Source organism: Papio anubis, chromosome 12 (genome assembly GCF_008728515.1).
Source record: "Papio anubis isolate 15944 chromosome 12, Panubis1.0, whole genome shotgun sequence".
Lineage (NCBI taxonomy): Eukaryota > Metazoa > Chordata > Mammalia > Primates > Cercopithecidae > Papio > Papio anubis.
In genome coordinates, this window is record NC_044987.1 from 113,307,337 (window position 1) to 113,330,266 (window position 22,930).

General features: G+C 51.8%; 1 protein-coding gene across 15 annotated transcripts in view; it reads left to right on the forward strand.

Annotated features, from left to right (window-relative positions):
• MARK2 (microtubule affinity regulating kinase 2) overlaps positions 1–22,930 on the forward strand; it is a 75,575-nt gene that overhangs the window by 48,953 nt on the left and 3,692 nt on the right. For 2 of the 15 annotated variants that reach the window (XM_021925616.2, XM_021925618.2), the window contains exons 2-17: positions 10,504–10,683; positions 10,926–10,979; positions 13,557–13,605; positions 13,933–13,998; positions 14,088–14,158; positions 14,378–14,434; positions 15,181–15,417; positions 15,861–15,980; positions 16,082–16,181; positions 16,259–16,371; positions 17,804–17,936; positions 18,207–18,388; positions 18,666–18,763; positions 19,591–19,752; positions 20,394–20,651; positions 21,699–21,725. In XM_021925616.2, the coding sequence (XP_021781308.1) occupies positions 10,504–10,683; positions 10,926–10,979; positions 13,557–13,605; positions 13,933–13,998; positions 14,088–14,158; positions 14,378–14,434; positions 15,181–15,417; positions 15,861–15,980; positions 16,082–16,181; positions 16,259–16,371; positions 17,804–17,936; positions 18,207–18,388; positions 18,666–18,763; positions 19,591–19,752; positions 20,394–20,651; positions 21,699–21,725 (1,907 nt within the window). Of the gene's footprint in view, positions 1–3,568; positions 4,016–8,309; positions 9,106–10,503; positions 10,684–10,925; positions 10,980–13,556; positions 13,606–13,932; positions 13,999–14,087; positions 14,159–14,377; positions 14,435–15,180; positions 15,418–15,860; positions 15,981–16,081; positions 16,182–16,258; positions 16,372–17,803; positions 17,937–18,206; positions 18,389–18,665; positions 18,764–19,590; positions 19,753–20,393; positions 20,652–21,698; positions 21,726–22,930 lie in introns of those variants that run through there. The other 13 variants (XM_021925623.2, XM_021925621.2, XM_021925617.2 and 10 more) reach the window with 10 other exon arrangements.

Here is a 22,930-nt window from a genome sequence, read left to right on the forward strand (position 1 = left end):
TGCTGGGAGTGGTAGCTCATGTTTATAATCCCCGCACTTTGGGAGGCCAAGGTGGGCAGATTGCTTGAATTGTTGAGTTCAGTACCAACCTGGACAAGCTGGCAAAACCCTATCTCTACAAAAAATACAAAAATTAGCCGGGCATATTGCTGTGGCCCTATAGTTGCAGCTACTCGGGAGGCTGAGGTGGGAGGATGGATTGAGCCCAGGAGGCAGAGGTTATAGTGAGCCAAGATCGTGCTGCTGCACTCTAGCCCGGGTGACAGAGTCATACCCTGTCTCAAAAAAAAAAAAAAAGAGAGACTGGGCTTAGTGGCTCGTGTCTGTAATCCCAGCACTTTGGGAGGCTGAGGCGGGCGGATTACTTGAGGCCAGGAGTTCAAGACTAGCCTGGCCAAGGTGGTGAAACCCCATCTTACTAAAAATACAAAAATTATCTGGACTTGGTGGCATGCACTTGTAATCCCAGCTACTTGGGAGGCTGAGGCAGAAGAATCACTTGAACCCAGGAGGCGGATGTTGCAGTGAGCCGAGATCACACCACTGCACTCCAGCCTGGGTGACAAAGCGAGACTCCATCTCAAAAAAGAAAAAAAAAAGAGGCCGGGTGCGGTGACTCAGACCTGTAATCCCAGCACTTTGGGAGGCCAAGGCGGGCGGTTCACAGGGCCAGGAGATTGAGACCATCCTGGCCAACATGGTGAAATCTACATCTCGGCCGGTGGTGGCTCCAAGCCTGAAATCCCACTGGGAGGCCCGAGATGGGCAGGATCCGCGAGGTCAGGAGATCCGAGACCATCCTGGCCTTTCTGATTGAGAGCCCGTCTCACTAAAATACAAAAACTAGCGGGTGGGTGGCAGGCATCTGGGAGTCCCAGCTACTCCGGAGGCTGAGGCAAGAATAAGTGAGCCAGTGAGCTTGCAGTGAGCTGAGATCGGCCACTGTGCACCTCCAGCCTAGGCGGCAGAGGCAAGAGACTCCGTCTCAAAAAGGAAAATCTACATCTCTACTAAAAATATTTAAAAATTAGCTGAGTGTGGTGGCAGGCTCCTGTAATCCCAGCTACTCTGAAGGCTGAGGCAGGAGAGTCACTTGAACCCGAGGCGGGGGATTCTGATGAAACCCCGAGATCAGCCACCACACTCCAGCCGGGGCAACAGAGTGAGACTCCATCTCAAAAGAAAAATAAAAGTCACAAGAGTCCTTCTTATTCTGTCACCCAAGCTGGAGTGCAGTGGCACGATCATAGCTCACTGTTACCTCCACCTCCTGGACTGAAACAATCACCCTGCTTTAGCCTCCTGAGTAGCTGAGACTACAGGCCCATGGCACCATGCCTGGCTAATTTTTGAATTTGGAGAGAGAGGGTCTCACTATGTTGCCCAGGCTTGTCTCGAATTCCCAGACGCAAGTCATCCTCCCACCATGGCCTCCCAAAGTGCTGGGATTAAGGCACGAGCAACAGTGCTCAGCCCCATGTGGCTTTTTTTTTTTTTTTTTGAGACAGAGTCTTACTCTGTCGCCCAGGCTGGAGTGCAATGGCGCAATCTGTGCTCACTGCAGCCTCTGCCTCCCAGGCTCAAGCAATTCTCATGCCTCGGCCTCTGAGTAGCTGGGATTACAGGAGCATGCCACCATACTCAGCAAATTTTTATATTTTTAGTGGAGATGGGGTTTCGCCATGTTGCCCAGGCTGGTCTCGAACTCCTGACCTCAAGTGATCCACCCTCCTCGGCCTCTCAAAGTGCTGGGATTACAGGCGTGAGCCACCGTGCCTGGCCCCCATGTGACTTTTTATCTAAATCCTACCCTATCTCTTCCCAGCCTTTCTGTTTGAGGTCAGTGCTTTGTATTTCCTCCGTTTGCAAAACCCCTTACTGTCTCCCACAAATAGGATTGAGGAAACAGTCCTTCTGTCACATTGCAAAGCCCTAGAAAAATGAAGGGACTGGAAAAATGAAGCTGTTTGATCCTGCTCTGGTTCTCAGTCTACCAGTGAGTGAAGGGGCCGGAGGGCCCAGGCAAGCTCGAGCCCAGGATCCAGTGGGCCCACTGAAGTCAGGGCCCACTTTTCGGGGGCTGAGTAAAGGAAAGGGTTGCTGTGGGACCACCGGGAGAGGCCTTTAAACAGCCCTCCACCATTGGCCTGAATCAAACATTGTCATTCCCATTGTCCCTTTCCTGAGCCTTCATACCTTCTGCCTCCTAGCTTATAGAGGAGGAGCCAGGGGCTTATCTTTTGGGGGAAATGAGAGCACAACTAGGCATCAAGAAGGGCTGATGAGAAACTGGTAAGGGGGACTGACTGTCAGGAACAGCAGAGTGCTGAAATGGTGACAGAAGCTCTGGGCTCTGGCCCCAGCTCTGTACTGAGAAGCTGTGAGATTTGGGGCAAGTCTCATAACCTCTGAATGCCAATTTCTCAATGGAAAACGGGGAGACTACCTACCCTGTAGGTCTGTGTTTGGAGAAAACGAAGTGGACATACAGTAGTATCAGAAATGTGAATCTGTTGGCCAGAGCTCATGTGTAAGGCAAACATTTCTTGGCCATTCCTGAGTAGCATGGTCTTGCAGAGATATATGCTAAGTGCTGTAAGAGCACAGAGGAAGCTTTGCCCTTCCCTAGAGGGTTAATGGCTACCAACATGAGAAGGTCACAGAGTTCCTTAATGAGAAAGAGCCTAGCCTAGAATCAGGGATGAATGAGAAATCGTTCTGAGAACCAGAGGCAAGGCTGCAACCAGCACGTAGACAGGGGTCGTTGGTCTGGAAGGGGAGTCTTCTCCAGATGAGAGACAGCCAGCTTGCCCCGTGCTCACCATGTGCCCAGATAGTGGGGGCTTAGCAGGAGGAAAGTGTGAGGAATCCCAGGCCTTTGGAATTCCTTGAGAAAGCAGTGTTGTTTTGAAGGTAAGGCAAAACTGGAGACTGGAGACTTGGAGGTGAGTGAGAACCTAGGGATGGATGAATTTTCAGAAGCAGGGCTGGAAGGCACTTAGAAGAGACATTTGGATTGTTTCTAGCTTTTGGGCAAAATCTAGGATTAAACATGATTTTTTCATTGATAGAATGCTCTATCATGATAAAGGCTCTTAATCTAGAAAACAGACCTCTAGGGGGTTTTACATAGAGTCCCCAAACTCCCTGAAATTATGCCCGAAATATTTTGTGTCTAAGTGGAATGTGCATGGTTCTAAGGTTAAGCACTGCTTTTTTAGGAAGTAGGAGGTCCATCCACCACTGTCAGCTTGCTGGTTTCTGCTTACCCTCCTCCCTGCTCCGTTCTTGAGGGGGTGGTTTGCTGGTCTTTGGCAGGGCCGCCACTCTGGGTCAGCACATCTGAGTCACACGTATTCCTCCCCAGCCCTATTGGAGGCTTTGTTAAAGTCATCTGCCCCTACCCAGGTCCCACCTGCTACAGGTGAGCTAGGGTTTTATGACAGCGGTGGCTGCAGTGAGTCTCCTCACCCTCTCGCCAGCTGTTACCCAGCAAAGCACCTTGGGGAGGGTGGGGCTGCCCACTTCCGGGGAGGGAGGGAGGGGGAGGGGAGAAGGAAGTTGATCTAAACCCGCCTCTTTCTCTCTCTGTCTCCCTTCCTGCCCTATTCCCCTCCTGCCCCTTCCCTCCCACCTTGCTTCTGGTGTACTGTCCTGGAATTGCACGCACTTCCTTACCACCAGGCTTCTGGCCCTTGAGAAGTCAGCGGGGCTTTGTCCCTGTTGCTCTCCTTGCCAAACCCAGTCTCTCTGCTAGTGGTGGTTTCGGTTGCGACACCGTCCAGGTTCCCAGGCAGGAACCGCTCGGCCTGGCTGCTTAGCTACTTTTCACTGAGGAGGTGGTGGAAGGTGTCGCCTGCTCCGGCTGAGTAAGGGTGGCTGGCTGAGCCGGCAGCCCCCGCCCTGGGCCTGGCTCTTCCCGGCCTCTGTACTTTGCCCTCGCTGCCTGACAGGTTCTGCTGTGGGCTCTGCTGAATGGAAGTCGCTGGTAGTCCTTTTCCCTTTCTCCAGTCTGGTATGTTGTCCCCCTTTTTACTCTAGGATTGCCTCCTCCTCTTTCTTCCCTCTCACCTCAAACATAGGATCTTTAGAGAGTTGCTAAGTGGCGCCCTGCCTGAGTCCAGCATAGTAATATTCATGGGAAGGCTGTCCAGATGTGGAAGTGGCATTGACTAGGAAAGGAAGAGGGAGCACATACCAGAAGAGTCTCCCCTGGGAACAAGCGGCTTGACAAGTGGGTGAGGAGGGACTGGTGGGAGGCAGAGTCCCGAGGCCTCAGAGAGGATGCTCCGGTGCTACAGTGAGGGGGAGCCTAGGATCTAGGGCTGTCACCCAGGGCCGGTGCCCAAGGGATACTTTTCTCTCCCGACTCTGTAGTACCCGGCTTACTCTGCTTCTGGCCAGGGAGTATCACCCCTCCTGGTTTGGCCCCTTCTCAGCCCTCGGGAAGCCAAAGGACACTTAAGGCCAGCTCTGAATGCAGAGCCCCAAAGCATGAGCTTCTCCACGGGACAACTGTTGGTAGGAGCCTCCAGCATTAGGGCCGGGGCCCTGCCTACCTGAGTCAGCGCCAGGCCTCTCGGGGTGGAGGCTGTCTTCCGGGCAAGCCTGACAACACACCTAGGCCGAGTCTGAGATCCCAGGCGGAAAGGGCCCGACAGGCCCAGTGGATGCAAAACTGTCTTTTTATTTTCTCCTCCATGTCCTGCCTTCTCTTCCTCTCAGTAGCCGACCCCAAAGCTGTTTCAGCCCTACTTCTGAATCAGGCCTGCTTAGTAACTGCTTGGTTTGCCTTTTGGTTCCAAATAACTGCCTTGCAGGGTGACCCCTTATTCTTCCTAAAGGCTACTTGAGAGCCATAGGGGCTCCTCTCGACAGACCTCCTCCATCCTTTAGGGCCTGCCTGGAGTATGATATAGGCCAGAGCTTTGGGAGTGCCTGGTGTGCCACATCTTACTATAAGCAGGGAGGATGGTGGTGGAGGGGAGAGCATGGTTTTCGCCAGGTCCTATAGAGTTGGCCTAGTAGGGTAGCTAATCCTCAGCCTGGCCCTCTCAGTTGGTGAGACCCAGGGCCAAGCTGAATGGTGCAGCCAGAACCCCAAAAGGGAAACTCTCTATAGTAGCCACTGCATACTCTTACCACTTTATCCTTCAGGGAAGCAGCTAGGTGAGGAAGTTGCGTCACTTGGGGCCTTACCCCAAGAAGCATTTCTGTTGGAGACTTTCTCCTCTCTTTTCCCGTTCTCTTTTCTCTGCTTCCTCCCCGTGGCTTGCCTCCTTACCCTGGCTCACATCCCTGCTGTGGGAAACATATTACAGCATAGAAGAGGGGGTGCAGGGGTAAGTAAGGGAAGGATTGAGCACTTGGAGTCCTGTGAGTTGGATGGTTCAGTCCTGAAAAGTGGGTTGGTTACTTTGGAGCAGGGGATCAAAGAGCAAGCATCAGTGCTTATTGCTTCTCTGGCTCCTGAACAAGCAGAACTTCCTCTCTTTCCTTGTCCTGGATACCCAGTGTGGGACCAGCCCTTCATAGCGACCCTGTCTTGAGTTCCTAACTCCCCTTCTTCCCTCTTTTGAAGGCTAGAGGTGCTGGTGTCGGCTAGCAACAGGTTGAGGGAGTGTGGCAGTTCACCAGGTCTGGAGGAGAGCGGGCACTCAACCTGGCCCCTTTTGCGGAAAGGCCCCTAGCATCTCTTGTCAGCCTCCAGCTGGGCTGTAGCTGGCTTAGCGGGCTCAACTTTGATTTGGAAGGTTGTTTTGACAGTGAGACCTCTGGATTGGCAGATAGTAGTATTTGGGGACATAATGGTTGCTCTTACTGAACACTGGATAGGGTGTTTTACATGTGTTCTCTCATCTACTTTTGTAAAGTAGGGAACGTTTATTGCTACTTTACAGATAAGGAAATTAAAGCTTGTAGGTGGGGGAGACAGGACTTGAACCTGGTTCTGTTGGACTGCAGCGTTCCTCAAGATCGCTGCCTGGCACAGATGTCTGGCAATATTGGCCACCGGTCGTTTTTTTGGGTACTTCTCTTTCCTATTTGTAATAATCTCACCTCCTTCTTGACAATGTTGATGTTACAGTTGTTCTGTTTTGGGGTTTTGTGTGTGTGTGTGTGTGTGTGTGCTTCCTTTTTGTGAATGAGGGTCTCGCTATATTGCCTTTTTAAATATATTCTTTTTTTTTCCTTTTTGTGAATGGCAGGTCTTGAACTCTTGGGCTCAAGCTATCCTCCTGCCTCTGCTTCCCTAAGTGCTGCCTGTAAAGGCATGAGCCACTGTGCCTGACTTGATGATGTTGATGATAATAATAAAGTTAGTATGTGCTGAGTAGGTGGCAGATTTAGGATTTGAAACCTGGCAGGTTATCTCCGACATCTACAGTCTTAACCAGAAAGGAGGAGAATGAATGGCAGAATCTTGCTTGTGGTTGTTAAGCTCCTTGAGGCCCAGTGTGCATGCAGCAGGGCCAGGCAGGGAATGCTGACCTGTGCCACACAGATCGGCCCCTCGGTTCACCAAGAGGGATGGGCAGAGCAGAGCTCAGGATGGGCGTGGGATGCCCAGATTTGGTCTCAACTGGCAAAAGGCCCAAGTCCCCGGGTAGATGCTAAATCCCTGGTCTGGATTTTGAGAACTTAGAGACCGTCACGCTTCCTGCTGCCTTGGACTTATATCGTCAGAGAAAAGGGGAGTGACAACAAACTTAGAAGGTGAACTAGAGGTTGCCAAGGAAACTTTCCCACCCATCTTCCTCTCGTAGGAGTTGGGGCAGAAGGAAGGTTTTTCCTGTTCATTGCCCCTTAGGCAGACTGGGGAAAGTGGGAGGCAGTCTAGCAGCCTGGAAAGGGAAGCTGGGGCTGAGAAAAAGGTAGCCTGAGGAGGCCAGGCTTTCAGTACCCTGCTGGACAGGAGACTGGCCCAGTGAGGTACCAGCAATGCCCTGCTCTCCAAGGGGTGTGAACCCTAGAGATCCTTTGGAAGGGGAAAAAGCAGGTATTTAAAAATCCACTTGTCTAGCAAACACTGTTTGAGAACCAACCGGTCTTAGGTGAGCTACAGGGTGCATGGAGAACAGAGCACCAGAGAGCTCTGTGGGCTAGAATGAGCAGACAGTAAGGGCTGGGGGGCTTCATGGAGATGCAAAGGTTGGTGAGGAAGAGAGAAAGAAGGAAGTTAAAAGGGCCTCTTCTGGGATGTGAGGAGCCTCCTCCCCCTTCAAACATCTACCAAATATATGGGATCTTTCTCCTCCAAGGTTCAACCCCATGTGTTTCTGGGATCTGGGCAAACAGCTCACCAAAAGACACCCTGCAGCTACTATGCAAAGGCCCTGCATGGGCACAGTGAAGAAGGGGAAATGTCAGAATCAGGATACTGAATTTACTTGCTGCTGTCATTTCTGCCTGAAAAGCATCTGGCTGGGCTAGCAAGGTTATTGCCTAGGAATGCTGGACAGTTCCTTGGGTAGTAGTAGCAAGTCATTCTTTTTCTCCGTGGTTTTTGAGTGCTTCAGTTACAGCCAACAGGGGCCATGAAAGGAAGAACTTTGACTCACACTCCTCTGGTCACCCTGCTGCCCTCCAAAGTGTTTCTTGAAGTTTCCAAGGCAGCTCTGGATGGTTCTGGGATGAGGCTGTGGCCTCATATGCTTTGTTGCAGTATGCTGGAGCGATCGTACCAGATGTTCTTTGTGAGATGTTCTTTGTGAGTTGTAAACCAGGGCTCTAATCAGGAGTTAGACCAGACTCTGCATTTTTGGGTTTTTTTTTTTGTGTGTGTGTGTGTGTTTTGTTTTTTTTGTTTTTTTTGTTTTTTTGAGACAAGGTCTCACTCTGTCACCCAGGCTGGAGTACAGTGGCATGATCATGGCTCACTGTAGCCTTGAACTCCTCCTGGGTTCAAGCGATCCTCCCGCCTCATCCTCCAGAGCAGCTGGGACTATAGGTGCGTGCCACCACACCCAGTTGATTTCTTTATTTGTTTTTATTTTATTTTGTTTTTTTGAAACAGAGTTTCACTCTTGTTGCCCAGGCTGGAGTGCAGTGGTGCAATCTCAGCTCACTGTAACCTCCTCCTCCCGGGTTCAAGCGATTCTCCTGCCTCAGCCTCCCTAGTAGCTGGGATTACAGGCGCCTGCCACCACGCCCAGCTAATTTTTTGTATTTTTAGTAGAGACAGGGTTTTACTGTGTTGGCCAGGCTGGTCTCGAACTCCTGACCTCAAGCAATCAACCCGCCTCAATCTCCCAAGATTTCTTAATTTTTTGTAGAGACAGAGTCTCCCTATGTTGCCCAGGCTGGTCTTGAGTTCCTGACCTCAAGTGATCCTCCTGCCTCAGCCTTCTAAAGTGCTGGGATTATAGGCATGAGCCACCTTGCCTGGCTCAAACTCTAAACAGTTTTAGTGAGAGATAATTCACATACCATAAGTTTATCCATTTGAAATTTAAATGAGTGAGTTTTATTAAATTCACAGTTGTGTATCCATCACCGCGATCAATTTTAGAACATTTTCATTACCCCAAAAAGAAACCCCACACTCCTTAGTTGTCACCCTTAAATTTCCCCCATCCTTCTCAGCAACCACTAACCTACTTTCTGTCTCTATAGATTTGCCTGTTCTGGGCATTTCATATAAATGGAATCATACAATATGTGGTTCTTTATGACCAGCTTTGTTTACTCAGCATCATTTTCAAGTTTCTTCTGTGTTGTAGCATATATTCTTTTTTACTGCCAACCAATACTCCCCAGTATGGAGATGCTACGTTTGTTTATCTGTTCATCCAGCTGATGGGCATTTGAATTGTTTCCACTTTTTGACTATTATGGATTATGGTGCTGTGAACCTTGGTTACAGGTTTTTTGTGGATTTATGTTTTCATTTCTCTTTTGTATATACTGAGGAGCGGAATTGCTGGCTCACATAGTCTGTGTTTAGCAGTTTGACGAATGTACATGTCTTCACGTAGATAATGTTTTTTGTCTAGACCATACCCTTTTTGTACAGGTTGAACATCCGTAATCCAGAAGCAAAAATGCTCCAAAATCTAAACTTTTTGAGTGCCAGCATGATGCCACAAGTGGAAAATTCTACAGGTAACCCCATATGACAGGTTATAATCAAAATTCAATCACTTTGTTTCATGAACAAAATTATTTTAAAATATGAAATTACCTTCAGGCCATGCATATAATGTATACGTGAAAAATAAACATTTAGACTTGGGTCCCATCCCTGAGATATCTGATTATGTATATGCAAATACTCCAAAATTCAAAACAATCAAAAATCTGACACGTTTCTGGTCCTAAGCATTTTGGATAAAGGATATTCAACCTGTATTATGTTTGTATGCCTGTTCAGTGCTGGTCATTATAGCTTCTGCATCCTCGTCCCCTCATTTGAGCCAGGAGGGCAGAGCAGGGCAGACTGCTGCCTTGCTCAGACCTAGTCGGTCAGTCATTTCATTGTACAAGTACTCATTGAACAGCAAACATAAGCCAGTCTCTCTTTAAGTGCTGGGATCTATCAGTGAATAAAGAATATATGCCTGCTTTCATGTGCTTCCATTCTTACTGGGAGAGACGGAAAATAAATGTAAAGTGATAAATAATAAAGGTTCGATGGGGCATTGGTAGTTCAGCGGCAGAAATTTCGTCTCCCATGCAGGAGACTTGGGTTTAACTTCTGGCCATGCAGTCCTTCCATGCAGAGAGGGCTACTACATTTCTACCCAACAAGGTTATTATGGCCGGGTGCGGTGGCTCACGCCTGTAATCCCAGCACTTTGGGAGGCCAAGGCGGGCGGGTCAGCAGAGGTCGAGAGTCTGAGACCAGCCTGAGCAACATGGAGAAACCCCGTCTCTACTAAAAATACAAAATTAGCCGGGCGTGGTGGCGTGTGACTGTAATCCCAGCTACTTGGGATGCTGAGGTGGGAGAATTGCTTAAACCCAGGAGGCGGAGGTTGCGGTGAGCTGAGATTGCACCATTGCACTGCAGCCTAGGCAACAAGAGCAAAGCTCTGTCTCAAAATAATAAATAAATAAATAATAAAGGTTCATGTAAGTTTTGGGTGGCAGTGAGGGCATTGAAGCAGTTATGACTATGTTGCTACCATGACTTTGAGATGCAGTCTTCTCGCAGTCTGCACAAGCAGCATAGTGGGAAGTGGGGTACCAGCTCTCCCTCCTGAGCCAGACGAGCTGTTGTGTTGCCAGTGGAGGTTCAGGGAGCCAGTGATGGGACAGCTCTGCTCCTGAGCTTCGCCACCCACAGGACCTGGGCACTGGACCTTATGATGTGCTCCTTTGGAGTGAAGACTGGCTGTCATCTCAGCCCCCTCTCCTTTCTTCTCCTGTCCTATGTTTCTTCACATGCCTACCAGCCCCCTGGAGTCTGCCCCTGCACCCTCCTCCCTTACATATTTTGCAGAGAGTGTTTAGAGGACTGGAAGTGTAGCTTGTAATGGTATCTCTGTTTCTACCCTGCAGCCCACCTTGGGACACCTTGACTCCAAGCCCAGCAGTAAGTCCAACATGATTCGGGGCCGCAACTCAGCCACCTCTGCTGATGAGCAGCCCCACATTGGAAACTACCGGCTCCTCAAGACCATTGGCAAGGGTAACTTTGCCAAGGTGAAGTTGGCCCGACACATCCTGACTGGGAAAGAGGTGAGCACTGGGACTGGGGACATGGCAGCACCTCCCAGCCCTGTTGACACTCCAGCAGGTGGTGATGGGACTACTACTGCAGCCAACCTCTTGTTTATCCGGCAGAAATGAGATCTGACATATAGGGGTGCAAAAAGCTGTGGGATGAAAAGGAGTGCGAAATATAAAGGAGGAAGTAGATTGGAATCCTGGATTTTGCCTAGTCAGAGAAGTGATTTGGGGCTTTTTTGTCTCATCCTCAGGTAGCTGTGAAGATTATTGACAAGACTCAACTGAACTCCTCCAGCCTCCAGAAGGTAAGCACATGGCACCTGCTGTCTGTTTTTTTTTTGTTTTGTTTTGTTTTGTTTTGTTTGAGTCAGAGTCTCATTCTTGTCACCCAGGCTGGAGTGCAATGGCGTGATCTCAGCTCACTGCAACCTCTGCCTCTTGTTTTCAAGTGATTCTCCCACTGCAGCCTCCCAAGTAGCTGGGATTACAGGCGCCCGCCACCACGCCTGGCTAAGTTTTGTATTTTTAGTAGAGATGGGGTTTCACCATGTTAGCCAGGCTGGTCTCAAATTCCTGACTTCAAGTCATCCGCTCGTCTCGGCCTCCCAAAGTGCTAAGATTACAGGTGTGAACCACCGCGCCCAGCCCTCCTGTCCCTTTCTAAATCTCTCTTCTGGGGTCAATGATCTACTCACCCCATTTAGACCTCCTCTTGAATTCCTAGTTTAAATTTTCTGGCCATTTCACTCACCACCCCACATGGCTCTGCTACCTTAGGGGTTTTAGTTGAATCCTCTGTGGTGACTCCTCCTGAGTGGGTTTCCCGGCCACAGGCACTGGCTCTTGTGAAGTCTTTCTGTTCATTCCCAGCCACTTGGCCTACCTGTCTGACCTACTTCCTGCATCTTGTTATCTTCTGGCTTGCGGCCAGCCCTATGCAAAAACACATGTTTGTAGCCACTACTAGAAACACATGCAGCTACTTCAAGATCTGGAATGATCCAGGGGAGTGGCTTTAGAAATACAAGAATAAGAGGAAACAGGGAACCTGCAGCTGGGTTCTGTGCCAGCTACATTTTAGAGAATGAGCTCCAGCTCAGATTTTCTGAACAAAACCTAGTTCTGTTAATCTTGTGGCAAATCAGATATTTTCTCCGTAAGCATATTGTGGTAGTTGAGTTAGGAGAAGGCATGATTCATGCTAACATTAGAGTCAGATACAGTGATACTGGGAACCTTAGGAGTAGGGGCTGAGGATTGTTGTTGAGGGCAATGCTCATGGAATTAGAGTGGATGAGTTGTTCCCCTGACATGCAAATAGCCAGAACCAAGGTGTTTCCTATTTATTGTTACCCCTGGGATCCCTTCAAGGGTTCTTCAGTTCAGTGGAATCATTGCTGTCATCACCAGGGTGTCCTTGCTTGGAGCTTTCCAGGAGGAAGGGAAAAAGGGCTGCTCCTGACATACTGGCTGCAGCCCCACAGAAGAAGTCAGCGTGGGATGGGCCATTTGGCGTTGGGAGCAGTCTAGCCTGCCATCATAATAATCGCCAGTCCACCAAGCCATCTTACTCCCTACCTTGTTTTTCTCCCTAATTCTTCCTGACTCTGTGGAAGGCACCAACACCGGACAGATAGAGCCATTTTCAAAACCTTTTGAGACTCTGTTACTAAAGCCAGTCTGATTCTGGCCAAAAATGTGATCTCAGCAATAATCCCTAAAAAATGAACATTGAAGAAGCTAGCCCCCTCAGGGGTCTAGATGAGCCCAGAAAACCCCAAGTTCTCCCAGAAGAATGCCACTTCCATGCCAGGTGAGCAGCCTTAGGGGAAGAAGCCTTGGCAGTTGCCTCTGGCCCCATTTCAGTGCTGCTCCCCATTACCACCCCAGAGGGTGGTAGCAAGGCTTTTTGCCTCTTCTTCCAAGATATCTGTTGGGCCAGGGAAAAAAGTAAGAAAAACCTAGGCTCTAATAAAGGGTAAGGTCAGCATTGGGTTCCTGAAGATTGGAAAGCCTTTTTCTTCTTTTCCGTTCTAGCTCAGGAAAGCTCTGGGGCATCATTAAAGGGGAAACAAATGTATTCACTTTATTCCATAAACCATATCTTGAATTAGGGCTTCCCCTACCCCCCCCAACAAAAACAACAACAAAAACTAGTTCTGCTCTTTGTGCAAGTGATGAGGCCTGGAATTACAAAAAGCCCCACCTCCAGTTCTCTGGCCCCCGCAGAGGGGAAAGAGTTCATTTCTGTCATCTGTCTTTATGAAAATACATGGTTTGGAGCCCCTGGTTTTGTTTCACAAAGAGAGCGTGAGTGTGTGGAGGTGGATTTGATTAAAATTGGCATCAGCTATATATAGGAGTGGCTTCTTCTGTCACCACCCTGGAGGCCCAGGAAGGAAAGGCCTATCCCCTGGAACAGAGCCCTCTGACTACTGTAAATCAGAAAATGATGGGGTCCCCCTCTGGTGCTCCACCACCCCTTTACACAGACCAAGCTGGGGTGTGTACTGTCACTGAACCAAGGCAGCAGCTCGGGTTCTGAATATTCACGCACATGGGCTCACACTCCCTCCAGCAGAGGCACCCAGCCAAAACCCGCCTGCTGTTTTGGGGCTGGATTTGGTAGACGCAGCAGAGGGCACGGCTGGCTCATCCCAATGCCATCCCGGGTAGCACGTCCCCACAGCCAGCCCTCCTCCAGCTTCCCCGACTTCCCAGCCATGGGGAAGGCTGCGCATGAGCTAGACAACCACCCTATTTTCTTTTCCCTGCCTGGTTTTGGTTTTTTTGGGAAAAAATAATCCTAGCAGGGGCTCTGTTTGGAGGTACCTGAGGGGAGCAAGTTGAGCAAGCATGACCCCTGGCATTTTCTCTTCCAGCTATTCCGTGAAGTAAGAATAATGAAGGTTTTGAATCATCCCAACATAGGTGAGCACAAGTTGTCATTTCTCTCTTCTTCCCCAACAGCAAGGCTCTGCTTTCCAGCGTGTCATCTTCTCCCTGAGGCACACTGCCTTCTGGAGTCTGCGGTCTTCAAGGATGCCCTTGGGGAAGCTCAGCTCAAAATCCGTTTCCCCTTCTGGCATACTGGGCTGTCCTTAGCAGTTTGGCTGGCATGAGAGGAACTTGTTCTTGGGAGTGGGGGATCATGAAAGGAGGGGAGACTTTCATCCCTAGGATGCTCCTGGACATGTTTTAGAGCAGTATGTGGCCCCTGCTGCTTCTTGACTTAAGCCTTGGCCTTTTCTCTTGTAGTTAAATTATTTGAAGTGATTGAGACTGAGAAAACGCTCTACCTTGTCATGGAGTACGCTAGTGGCGGTAGGTGTGGAACTGCCTCTTCCTGTTGTGCCCCCACTTCTTCCACCTCCAGCCAGCTCTGACTGAGATCCCTGCCTGGTCTCTTACAGGAGAGGTATTTGATTACCTAGTGGCTCATGGCAGGATGAAAGAGAAAGAGGCTCGAGCCAAATTCCGCCAGGTAGGTGTGACTCCCTCCATAGGATCTGGACCTGACCTCTGCCTTTTGGGGTTTGACATATAAGGATAAGCTGCCTGTCTATAAGTGGCCCTTGGAGGGTACTTTGGGCTCTGCTTATCTGTGTGGTAGCTTAGCACTAGGTCACAGGATCACTGCTCTGCCAGCCCCTGTGGCCCACCCTCAGGCACCCCTGGGTTAACCCTTCTTCCTTCCTTTCAGATAGTGTCTGCTGTACAGTACTGTCACCAGAAGTTTATTGTCCATAGAGACTTAAAGGTAAGGCATGTACTTCTCCTTGTGCCTTTGAGTGGGGGCCAGGTTGTTCCCCTCATTCTCCCTGATAAAACCATCAATAACCATCAGGCCCTGAGTGTTCAGGAAACTCCAGCCTGCCTTTTTTTTTTTTTTTTTGAGATGACCAGAAAGCCCCTAGGGCTGCCTCTGATAGAGACCTTGTGGCTGGACCTCGGGTTCCGTTCCAGCCCTTGAGCAGGGGGCCTCTGCCATTTCATGTCTTGGCACATCACCTTTCAGTGCTGCCAAGAGAGGCAGGCACACTCCAGGCTTTCTTGGTCTTTCAGGCAACCTGGTAGCCGACCCAGGGAAGAGTGCTGAAAGTTCCACAGCTGTATCCCAGCTGCTTTTCAGGCAGGCATGCATATACCATCTCCATTACCAAGATATTCAAGTTTGAGGACACCTGTGAGTCTCTTGGTTGCTGAGTCCTCACAGACATGATTTGATTAACCTGGGCCTGATGCTGTAGCTTTGCACAGCTCAGAGGGTCTCTGGGCCTTCGGATCCCATCTCTCCCATGGCTGCCCGTGTGAGGAGTGGCCTGCACTGCCTTCCTCCTGCCCAGCCCATTCACGCTGATTGAAGCCCTGCCCTGACATTGGTGGAGAAAGTTCTGAGACTGAAGATGACTTTCCATTTGTTCTCCCATTCCCCTCAGCTCCTTCCTGCCCAGGGCCTTATTCTGGTTCACTTGGTTCCCTGATGTTTTCCATCTTACCTCCCAGGCAGAAAACCTGCTCTTGGACGCTGATATGAACATCAAGATTGCAGACTTTGGCTTCAGCAATGAATTCACCTTTGGGAACAAGCTGGACACCTTCTGTGGCAGTCCCCCTTACGCTGCCCCAGAACTCTTCCAGGGCAAAAAATATGATGGACCCGAGGTGGATGTGTGGAGCCTAGGAGTTATCCTCTATACACTGGTCAGCGGATCCCTGCCTTTTGATGGACAGAATCTCAAGGTGGAGTGAAGTGCAAGCTTTTTATTGCTTCTCATTTCCTCTCGGCCTCTGGTCTTAGCCCTGACCTCCTGCCTTTGCCACCTGTCTACATTTGTCCCAAGCCAAAGCTTCAGAGAAGGGCTTGCTGAGGTAGCAGCAGTCAAAGGCCTTCTGCACCTGGGAATGAATAACCTCAGTTCCTTTCTCGAAAGATGGGATAAACTGTGTGTGTGTTCATCCCCCAAGGCACTCCGGATTGCAGGCCTCGGACTGGTCAAGTTAGAGGGTACGAGGGTATTTGACTTCACTTGCCTCTCTGGTGAGGTGTCTTGTCCCAGGCTCTCTGCCTTCTTCCATATTTCATTTATGTCTGGCCAGGCCTAGGCTCTGAGGATCTTGGATATTATGTTTCTTCCTTTGGCCTTGGGATAATTTCAATTTTCTAACCCTGGATCCTCCTACAGGAGCTGCGGGAACGGGTACTGAGGGGAAAATACCGTATTCCGTTCTACATGTCCACGGACTGTGAAAACTTGCTTAAGAAATTTCTCATTCTTAATCCCAGCAAGAGAGGCACTTTAGAGGTGAGCGGTGGAGCCCAGCTGGCGGAAGGGCCTAGGGTCCCCATGGAAACTTTCCAGCTGACTTTCTTCCCCCTGCCCTTTTCCTTCTCTGTGCTCTCCAGCAAATCATGAAAGATCGATGGATGAATGTGGGTCACGAAGATGATGAACTAAAGCCTTATGTGGAGCCACTCCCTGACTACAAGGACCCCCGGCGGACAGGTGAGGCTGTGCCGGGCTGTGAGGTTAAGCTTGCCTAGGAGTTGAGGCCAGTGTTAACGATATGTCCCCCTGTGCAGAGCTGATGGTGTCCATGGGTTACACACGGGAAGAGATCCAGGACTCGCTGGTGGGCCAGAGATACAACGAGGTGATGGCCACCTATCTGCTCCTGGGCTACAAGAGCTCCGAGGTGTGTGCTCCCCACTCCATTCTCTGACCTGGCCAGCCTCACTGTCAGTAGCACCCATGCTTCTAACACCTGTTGAAGGCAGAAGCTCATCTCTGAGTAGGTGTGCTCTCTGCTCACCAATTTTAAGCCTCAGCTTTGGTGTCTAAGGTCCTCTGGCCCATTCACTGATCTCCATGACTGAATTAATAGAAAGCTGTTAGGGTCGGTGTGAGACTGGGTCAGAGTTTCAATACGGGTGAGTAGTTGATCTAGGTTAGTCTGCGTTGATTAGATGAGTCTAGGTCATCGGCTAGCACTTCTGTGTTGATCTAGATATCTTTGTGTCTTTCTGTATCTGGAAGTGTACATTTCTGCGTGGGTGGGTGGGTGTGTGTGGGGCAGGGGGGTCTGTGTGTGTATCTGATCAGAAGCTTGAGTCTGTTGCTTTTTTTTTTTTTTTTTTTTTTTTGAGACGGAGTTTCGCTCTTGTTGCCCGGGCTGGAGTGCAATGGCAGGATCTTGGCTCACTGCAACCTCCGCCTCCCGGGTTTAAGCGATTTCCTGCCTCTGCCTCCCAAGTAGCTGGGATTACAGGCATGCACCACCACACCCGGCTATTGAGTCTGTTGCTTCTGTCTAGTGCTTTATGTTTGGGTTGTGTATCTGTGTGTGTGTGTATGTGTCCGTCTTCCCGTCTGTGGATCTGGAGACTTTGTGATTGTTCTTCTGCCCATTTGGGTTTTGTTCATCATCTGTGTGTCCCCACATGAACTCCCAGCCTCCCCGCCCTGCTGTCCCTCTGGTGGTGGGATCCTTAAGAGGCACCTGCTTGCTGGGCGCGGTGGCTCACGCCTGTAATCCCAGCACTTTGGGAGGCTGAGGTGGGCAGATCACGAGGTCAGGAGATGGAGACCATCCTGGCTAACACGGTGAAACCCTGTCTCTACTAAAAATACAAAAAATTAGCCGGGCGAGGAAGCGGTGGTGGTGGTAGCCTGTAGTCCCAGCTGCGGGCTGAGGCAGGGGAAGAGTAAGCGTGAACCGGGGAGGTGGAGCTGCAGTGAGCTGATGGCGCCCGCAAAGCACCAGCCCGCAGGTGACAAAGCGAGACTCCGTCTCAAAAAAACAGGCACCTGCTGCCACTTGGTGCAGGCCCATATTGCTCTGTGTTGAGGGGAGTGGTCGTGAGTCTGGACATGTGTTCTTGTGGATATTTGTGTCTCTGGGTGTGTGGCTTATGTATTCCTCTCTGAGGCTGTGTCTGTCAGTGTCTGTGTCAGAGCATGTGTATCTCCAGGGTGAAGGGGGGATTTAGTGGTCTTACAAGTGGACGTCTGGTATGATCCTGGGGTGTTTGAGTGTTGGGAGAGGGTGGTATGTGTAAATGTGTCCATCTGTAGGGATTTCCACGTGACTTCTGCCCTCCCTTGAAGCTGTTTTCTGTTTCTTTTAGCTGGAAGGTGACACCATCACCCTGAAGCCCCGGCCTTCAGCTGATCTGACCAATAGCAGCGCCCCATCCCCATCCCACAAGGTACAGCGCAGCGTGTCGGCCAATCCCAAGCAGCGGCGCTTCAGCGACCAGGGTAAATGCTTTTGGGAGTTGTAGGTAGGGAGTCACCCCTCTCCAGAGAGGTCACAGGTTCTGTGGGGACTTGGGTAATAGAGCTAAGTTTCAGTCCTTGTTCAGCCACTTATTAGTAGCACGGCCATGGGCAAGCCACTTCCCTTCCCTCACCTCTGTGGAATGGGGGCTTGCTGGGTTGTTGGCCAGCCCTGTAGGAGATGAGCATGCATGGGGCTGGTACTCAGTGGACCCCTTGGCCTTACGCATTCCCACCCTCCCTCTGGCCCAGCAGCTGGTCCTGCCATTCCCACCTCTAATTCTTACTCTAAGAAGACTCAGAGTAACAATGCAGAAAATAAGCGGCCCGAGGAGGACCGGGAGTCGGGGCGGAAAGCCAGCAGCACAGCCAAGGTGCCTGCCAGCCCCCTGCCCGGCCTGGAGAGGAAGAAGACCACCCCAACCCCTTCCACGGTGAGCCGCAGCCCCCGCCCTCTCCTTCCTTCCTGCGGTGGGGCCTGCCCTCTCCAGGCAGCTCTTCTCTTAATTCAGACTCTGTTCCCTTTGGCTGCCACTTCTGCTTGCAGTAGGAAGCCTCGCTCCCAGGAGTAAAAGCAGAATCCTTTCCTTAACCTACCGCTGTCTGCTTCAGGTGGAAGGGAGGGGAAGTTTGTTCCATGAACCTGCAGGAGAACCTGGCTGTAGACCACTTTGGCTTTCTGATAGAACGCCTGCCCTTTATTCCCCACAGAACAGCGTCCTCTCCACCAGCACAAATCGAAGCAGGAATTCCCCACTTTTGGAGCGGGCCAGCCTCGGCCAGGCCTCCATCCAGAATGGCAAAGACAGGTGAGAGACCCGGGCCCTGCCTGCCTCGCTCCCTAGGAGCCACGTCTCACAGGGTGATGTCTGTCAGCAGCACCATCTCCTGTCCCTGCCAGCGCATTGCTCCCTGCTCCCTGGAGTTCCATCCTGGCTGTGTCCAGTCCAGCTTTCCCCTCCCCTATTCCACGCCATTGCCTCCTCCCCATCTTCCTCTGACTGCTTCTTGCAGTTTGCCAAGTGTGGGGCTGACCGTGGCCATCTCAGCTGCATGCTCGCTTCTCGACCACGGCCAGGGCATGGCAGCTGCCCTTCTCTAGACATGAGCACCTAAGGCCTTGTGTTGGGGGTCCCAGCTCAGGGCAGAACCAAGAGATGCCCATCTGGAGCGGTGTACATATAGAGGGCGACTCCAGCCATCCCCATGAGACCAGAGCTCCCCAGCCTTCACCGGCCGCATTTCTTACTGTTGCATTCCTGGCTCTATCTCTTCGGAGTTTATGAAAGCTTCCCCTCAGCAACACCCCACTCTTTCTGTAGAAGAAACTCTCTTGTTCTTAGAATTCTTAGGAGGCCAGTGCAGCCTGGAGGCAGCAGCCCCTTGTCTGCTCTCCTTCATTTCTGGTTTCCTCTTCCCAGGCTCTGACCCACCTCGTTGCTTCCCGACCTCACTCACCTCCACTCCCAGCCCCGCATTCCTCAGTTCTGACTTGCATCCCGCTGCTGCCCAGGCCTGACCTCTACCCTGCTGGAGCTCCCCAGCTCTGGCCCTTCCCCTGCCCTTGCTTCCTAATCCAGGCCTCCTGCCCTCACTCACCCCTAACACGGGCCTCTCCGCTGCTTTTGTCTCCTAGCCTAACCATGCCAGGGTCCCGGGCCTCCACGGCTTCTGCTTCTGCCGCAGTCTCTGCGGCCCGGCCCCGCCAGCACCAGAAATCCATGTCGGCCTCCGTGCACCCCAACAAGGCCTCTGGGCTGCCCCCCACGGAGAGTAACTGTGAGGTGCCGCGGCCCAGGCAAGTGTGCTGGGGCAGCTGCTGCACCTGCTGCCCTCAGCCCACCCTACCCCCTTGCCCCAGCAATTTCTTCTTCCCACTTGGGGGTCCTGCTCTGTTCTTGTCATCTTAGCCACAAGAAATGGGTCTGTCCCCTGCGGCCAGGAAGTGGAGGGAACAAAAAAGAGCGTTAATGCCCCTCTTTTCCAGTTCTCCCTCTCAGAACAGGTATGCAGGAAGCTGTCCTAAGGCTCCAAAGGGAAACCTTTTTGTTCTGAACCTTCCTGGGTTTCCTTAGGGACCCTGGGGATAGTCGGCATCACAGGGACTCAATCCTCGAGGGTTGGTCCCCATTGCCCTCTTGAGGGTCCAGTCTGCCCGGCTCCCAGGGAGGCCGCTCTGTCCAGCCTAAACCACACTCCACACACGGGTCCTTCCTTGCCTCCCTCCCTCCCTTCCCAAACCATCTCCTTCCACTTCCACAAGACTTCCTTCTCACCACTGTCCTCAATAGTCACACCCTTCCTTCTGTGTCCTCGTGATGGCTGCCTCTGCCCTAGCATCCCCCTCCCTGTCCCCACCACAGGGTGTCCAGGTGCCCAGTGATGATGGCTGTCCTGTACCCTAATTCATCCCCCTCAACCCCACTTCTCTTCTCACAGCACAGCCCCCCAACGTGTCCCTGTCGCCTCCCCATCCGCCCACAACATCAGCAGCAGTGGTGGAGCCCCAGACCGAACTAATTTCCCCCGGGGTGTGTCCAGCCGAAGCACCTTCCATGCTGGGCAGCTCCGACAGGTGCGGGACCAGCAGAATTTGCCCTATGGTGTGACCCCAGCCTCTCCCTCTGGCCACAGCCAGGGCCGGCGGGGGGCCTCTGGGAGCATCTTCAGCAAGTTCACCTCCAAGTTTGTACGCAGGTAAGCAAGGAGCTTTGGGTGGCAGAGAGGCTTAGGCCAGGCCTTCCTACCTGACTGGGAGTGGGTTAGGGGTTGGGGGTTGGGATTTGGGACACTCTGTACTGGTATTGGGTCTTGGAGTTAGAAGAGGCTTGGGGAAGCACAAGAAATTGGGTCTTTGTCAACACCTTATATGCCCAGGCCCACCCCTCTTAGGCCTCTCCCCAACTCCTTACAGGCACCCCTCATTCTCTGGCCCCAAGCAGATGGCCGATGCCGCCTCCTCTCTAGGAGAGTGTGAACTCAGATGCTAAAATAAAAGCCCCCCCTTCTCTCCTGGGTTCCCATGGAAACTTATATTTGGTGACGCAGCTGCAAAGTCATGAGGCATGAGCCAGGCTGGGGCCAGCAAGGAAAATTTTGTCCTGGTCTCTTGTCCCTTTAACTGCCTCTCCCCTTAGCTGGTTCTGTTTGTGGCTGCAGCCACAGCCATGCCCTTCCGCCCGGGGGTTCTTACGGTGAAACCTATAAATGAAATCACTGGCGAGGGCCCACAGTGGCCTCCTCCCTAACCTAACCAGAGGTTGTGCCAAAGCTTTCCTGTGTTGGACCCAGGGTGGGGATCTCTTCATGGGGTTTCTCACACCTGAGCCCCCAGCCACCACAGAGGGGCAGCTTGAAGTGCATCCAGCCAACTGGCTGGCCTCCTGGGATGCTCCGCGTCCCTGTCATGCCCATTCCTCTCCCTGCCTTGGAGTAGCAGCTCAGGAAGCAGCGGGGGCTTTGAGAGAGCAGGCTCGCCTGCCCTTCCTCTACGTTTCACTCCACTCTGCTGGAGGAGCCAAAGCCACTGCCCCATCTGAACCCCAGAATGCAGGTGTGAGGCCTGCAGAGAGGGTGGGCAGGTCTGAAAGCCTGGGACTCTAGTCTCGCTGAGCGGCTCTTCCGAAAATGGGATGACCCTTGAACCTGTGAAGCCACTCCCCACCTGCTTATCCACATACCGTCTTGTTGGTTTTTTTTTATTTCTTTTTTTATTTTGTCTTTTTTTTTTGTTTGTTTTTTTAGAAATCTGTCTTTCAGGTTTGCCAGAAGGTAGGCGTTGAGCCCGCTGTGTGTGTGTGTGTGTGTGTCCGTGTCCTGTGTCCTGCCTCCATCACTAACTCCCCTTTTCTGGCTCTTACTCTCCTCCATCTGCTTAACCAAGTCTGTGTGGCCCTCCTCTCTCTGCCATCTTAAAGGGATGAAGACTGCCTCTGATTGGGCAACGGCACAGAGCCTGCCTTCAGTGCCCCCAGTACGAACAGGCAGGGCTAAGAGGCCACATTGGCCCACTCAGGGCAAATGGCTTTAAAAATGAGGGGCCTTCCTTGGGCCCACAGTTACGCCTGTCCTCAAGTAAGGGGAGACTGTCTCAGGGAAGCCTCCCTTTAAGATTGTCTCCTCTCACCCACCCCACCCCATCCCCACTCCCCCTCACTCCAGGTTTTGGTCACAGTGTTGGGATCCTTTCCTGGCCCTTTCCCCTGTCATGTGCATGCGCTGTGAGGAAGCTCCAGGGTTACAAGTGCATCTGGGATGGTATCTTGTCTGTCTCCTGGGCTTCCTGAACTTCAGAGCTGTGTGACCTCTTCCCCTTGGCCTATGGGATGGCAGGACTTTGGAGACACTACAGGGACCCTGGGGCCCCAAGGTTTCAGTCTAGATCCTCCAGACCTTAGGAGCTTTTGTCTCACAAATGGAGCACAGCACCCCCTCCTGGCAGCTCCTGCAGGACTGGCCCCACCCACCCGCACCCCTGCCCCAGCACCCCTGCCACCAGCAGCATCTGGATAAATCAAGCCTCTTCTCCTCTGGGCTGTTTTCTCCAGATATGGCCTGTCCCTTCCAAAGTGCCGGGAGCTGGGACATTCCAGGGCAAGGGCCGTTCTACCCCAAGCCCTAGCAAAACAACAGATCTCTGCACCCTTACTCAGGGGTCTCCCTTCATGGGCCCCTTCCTGGCTGTTTCACCCCTGGCCTTAGGCTCATCCTCTCTGCAGGCCTCGGGGGCCAAATACCAAGCTGAAGACCAAGGGCCAGGTTAAGAGTGCCTGTTCCCCAGGGCTGTCTGCTCAGGCCCTGCCCTGGAACTGGGATGCCTGGCAGGCACATTGGTGCCACAGCTGATGGAGGAACGTCCAGACAGGGTCTTCAGGCTTTCCCCATCCCCTCCTCCTCTCACCCAGCGCTTGACTGCCTGGCTGGCTGCTGCCTCAAGGGGCCCCAGCAGGGGGCTGCCCCACAGGGCATCTGGAGAG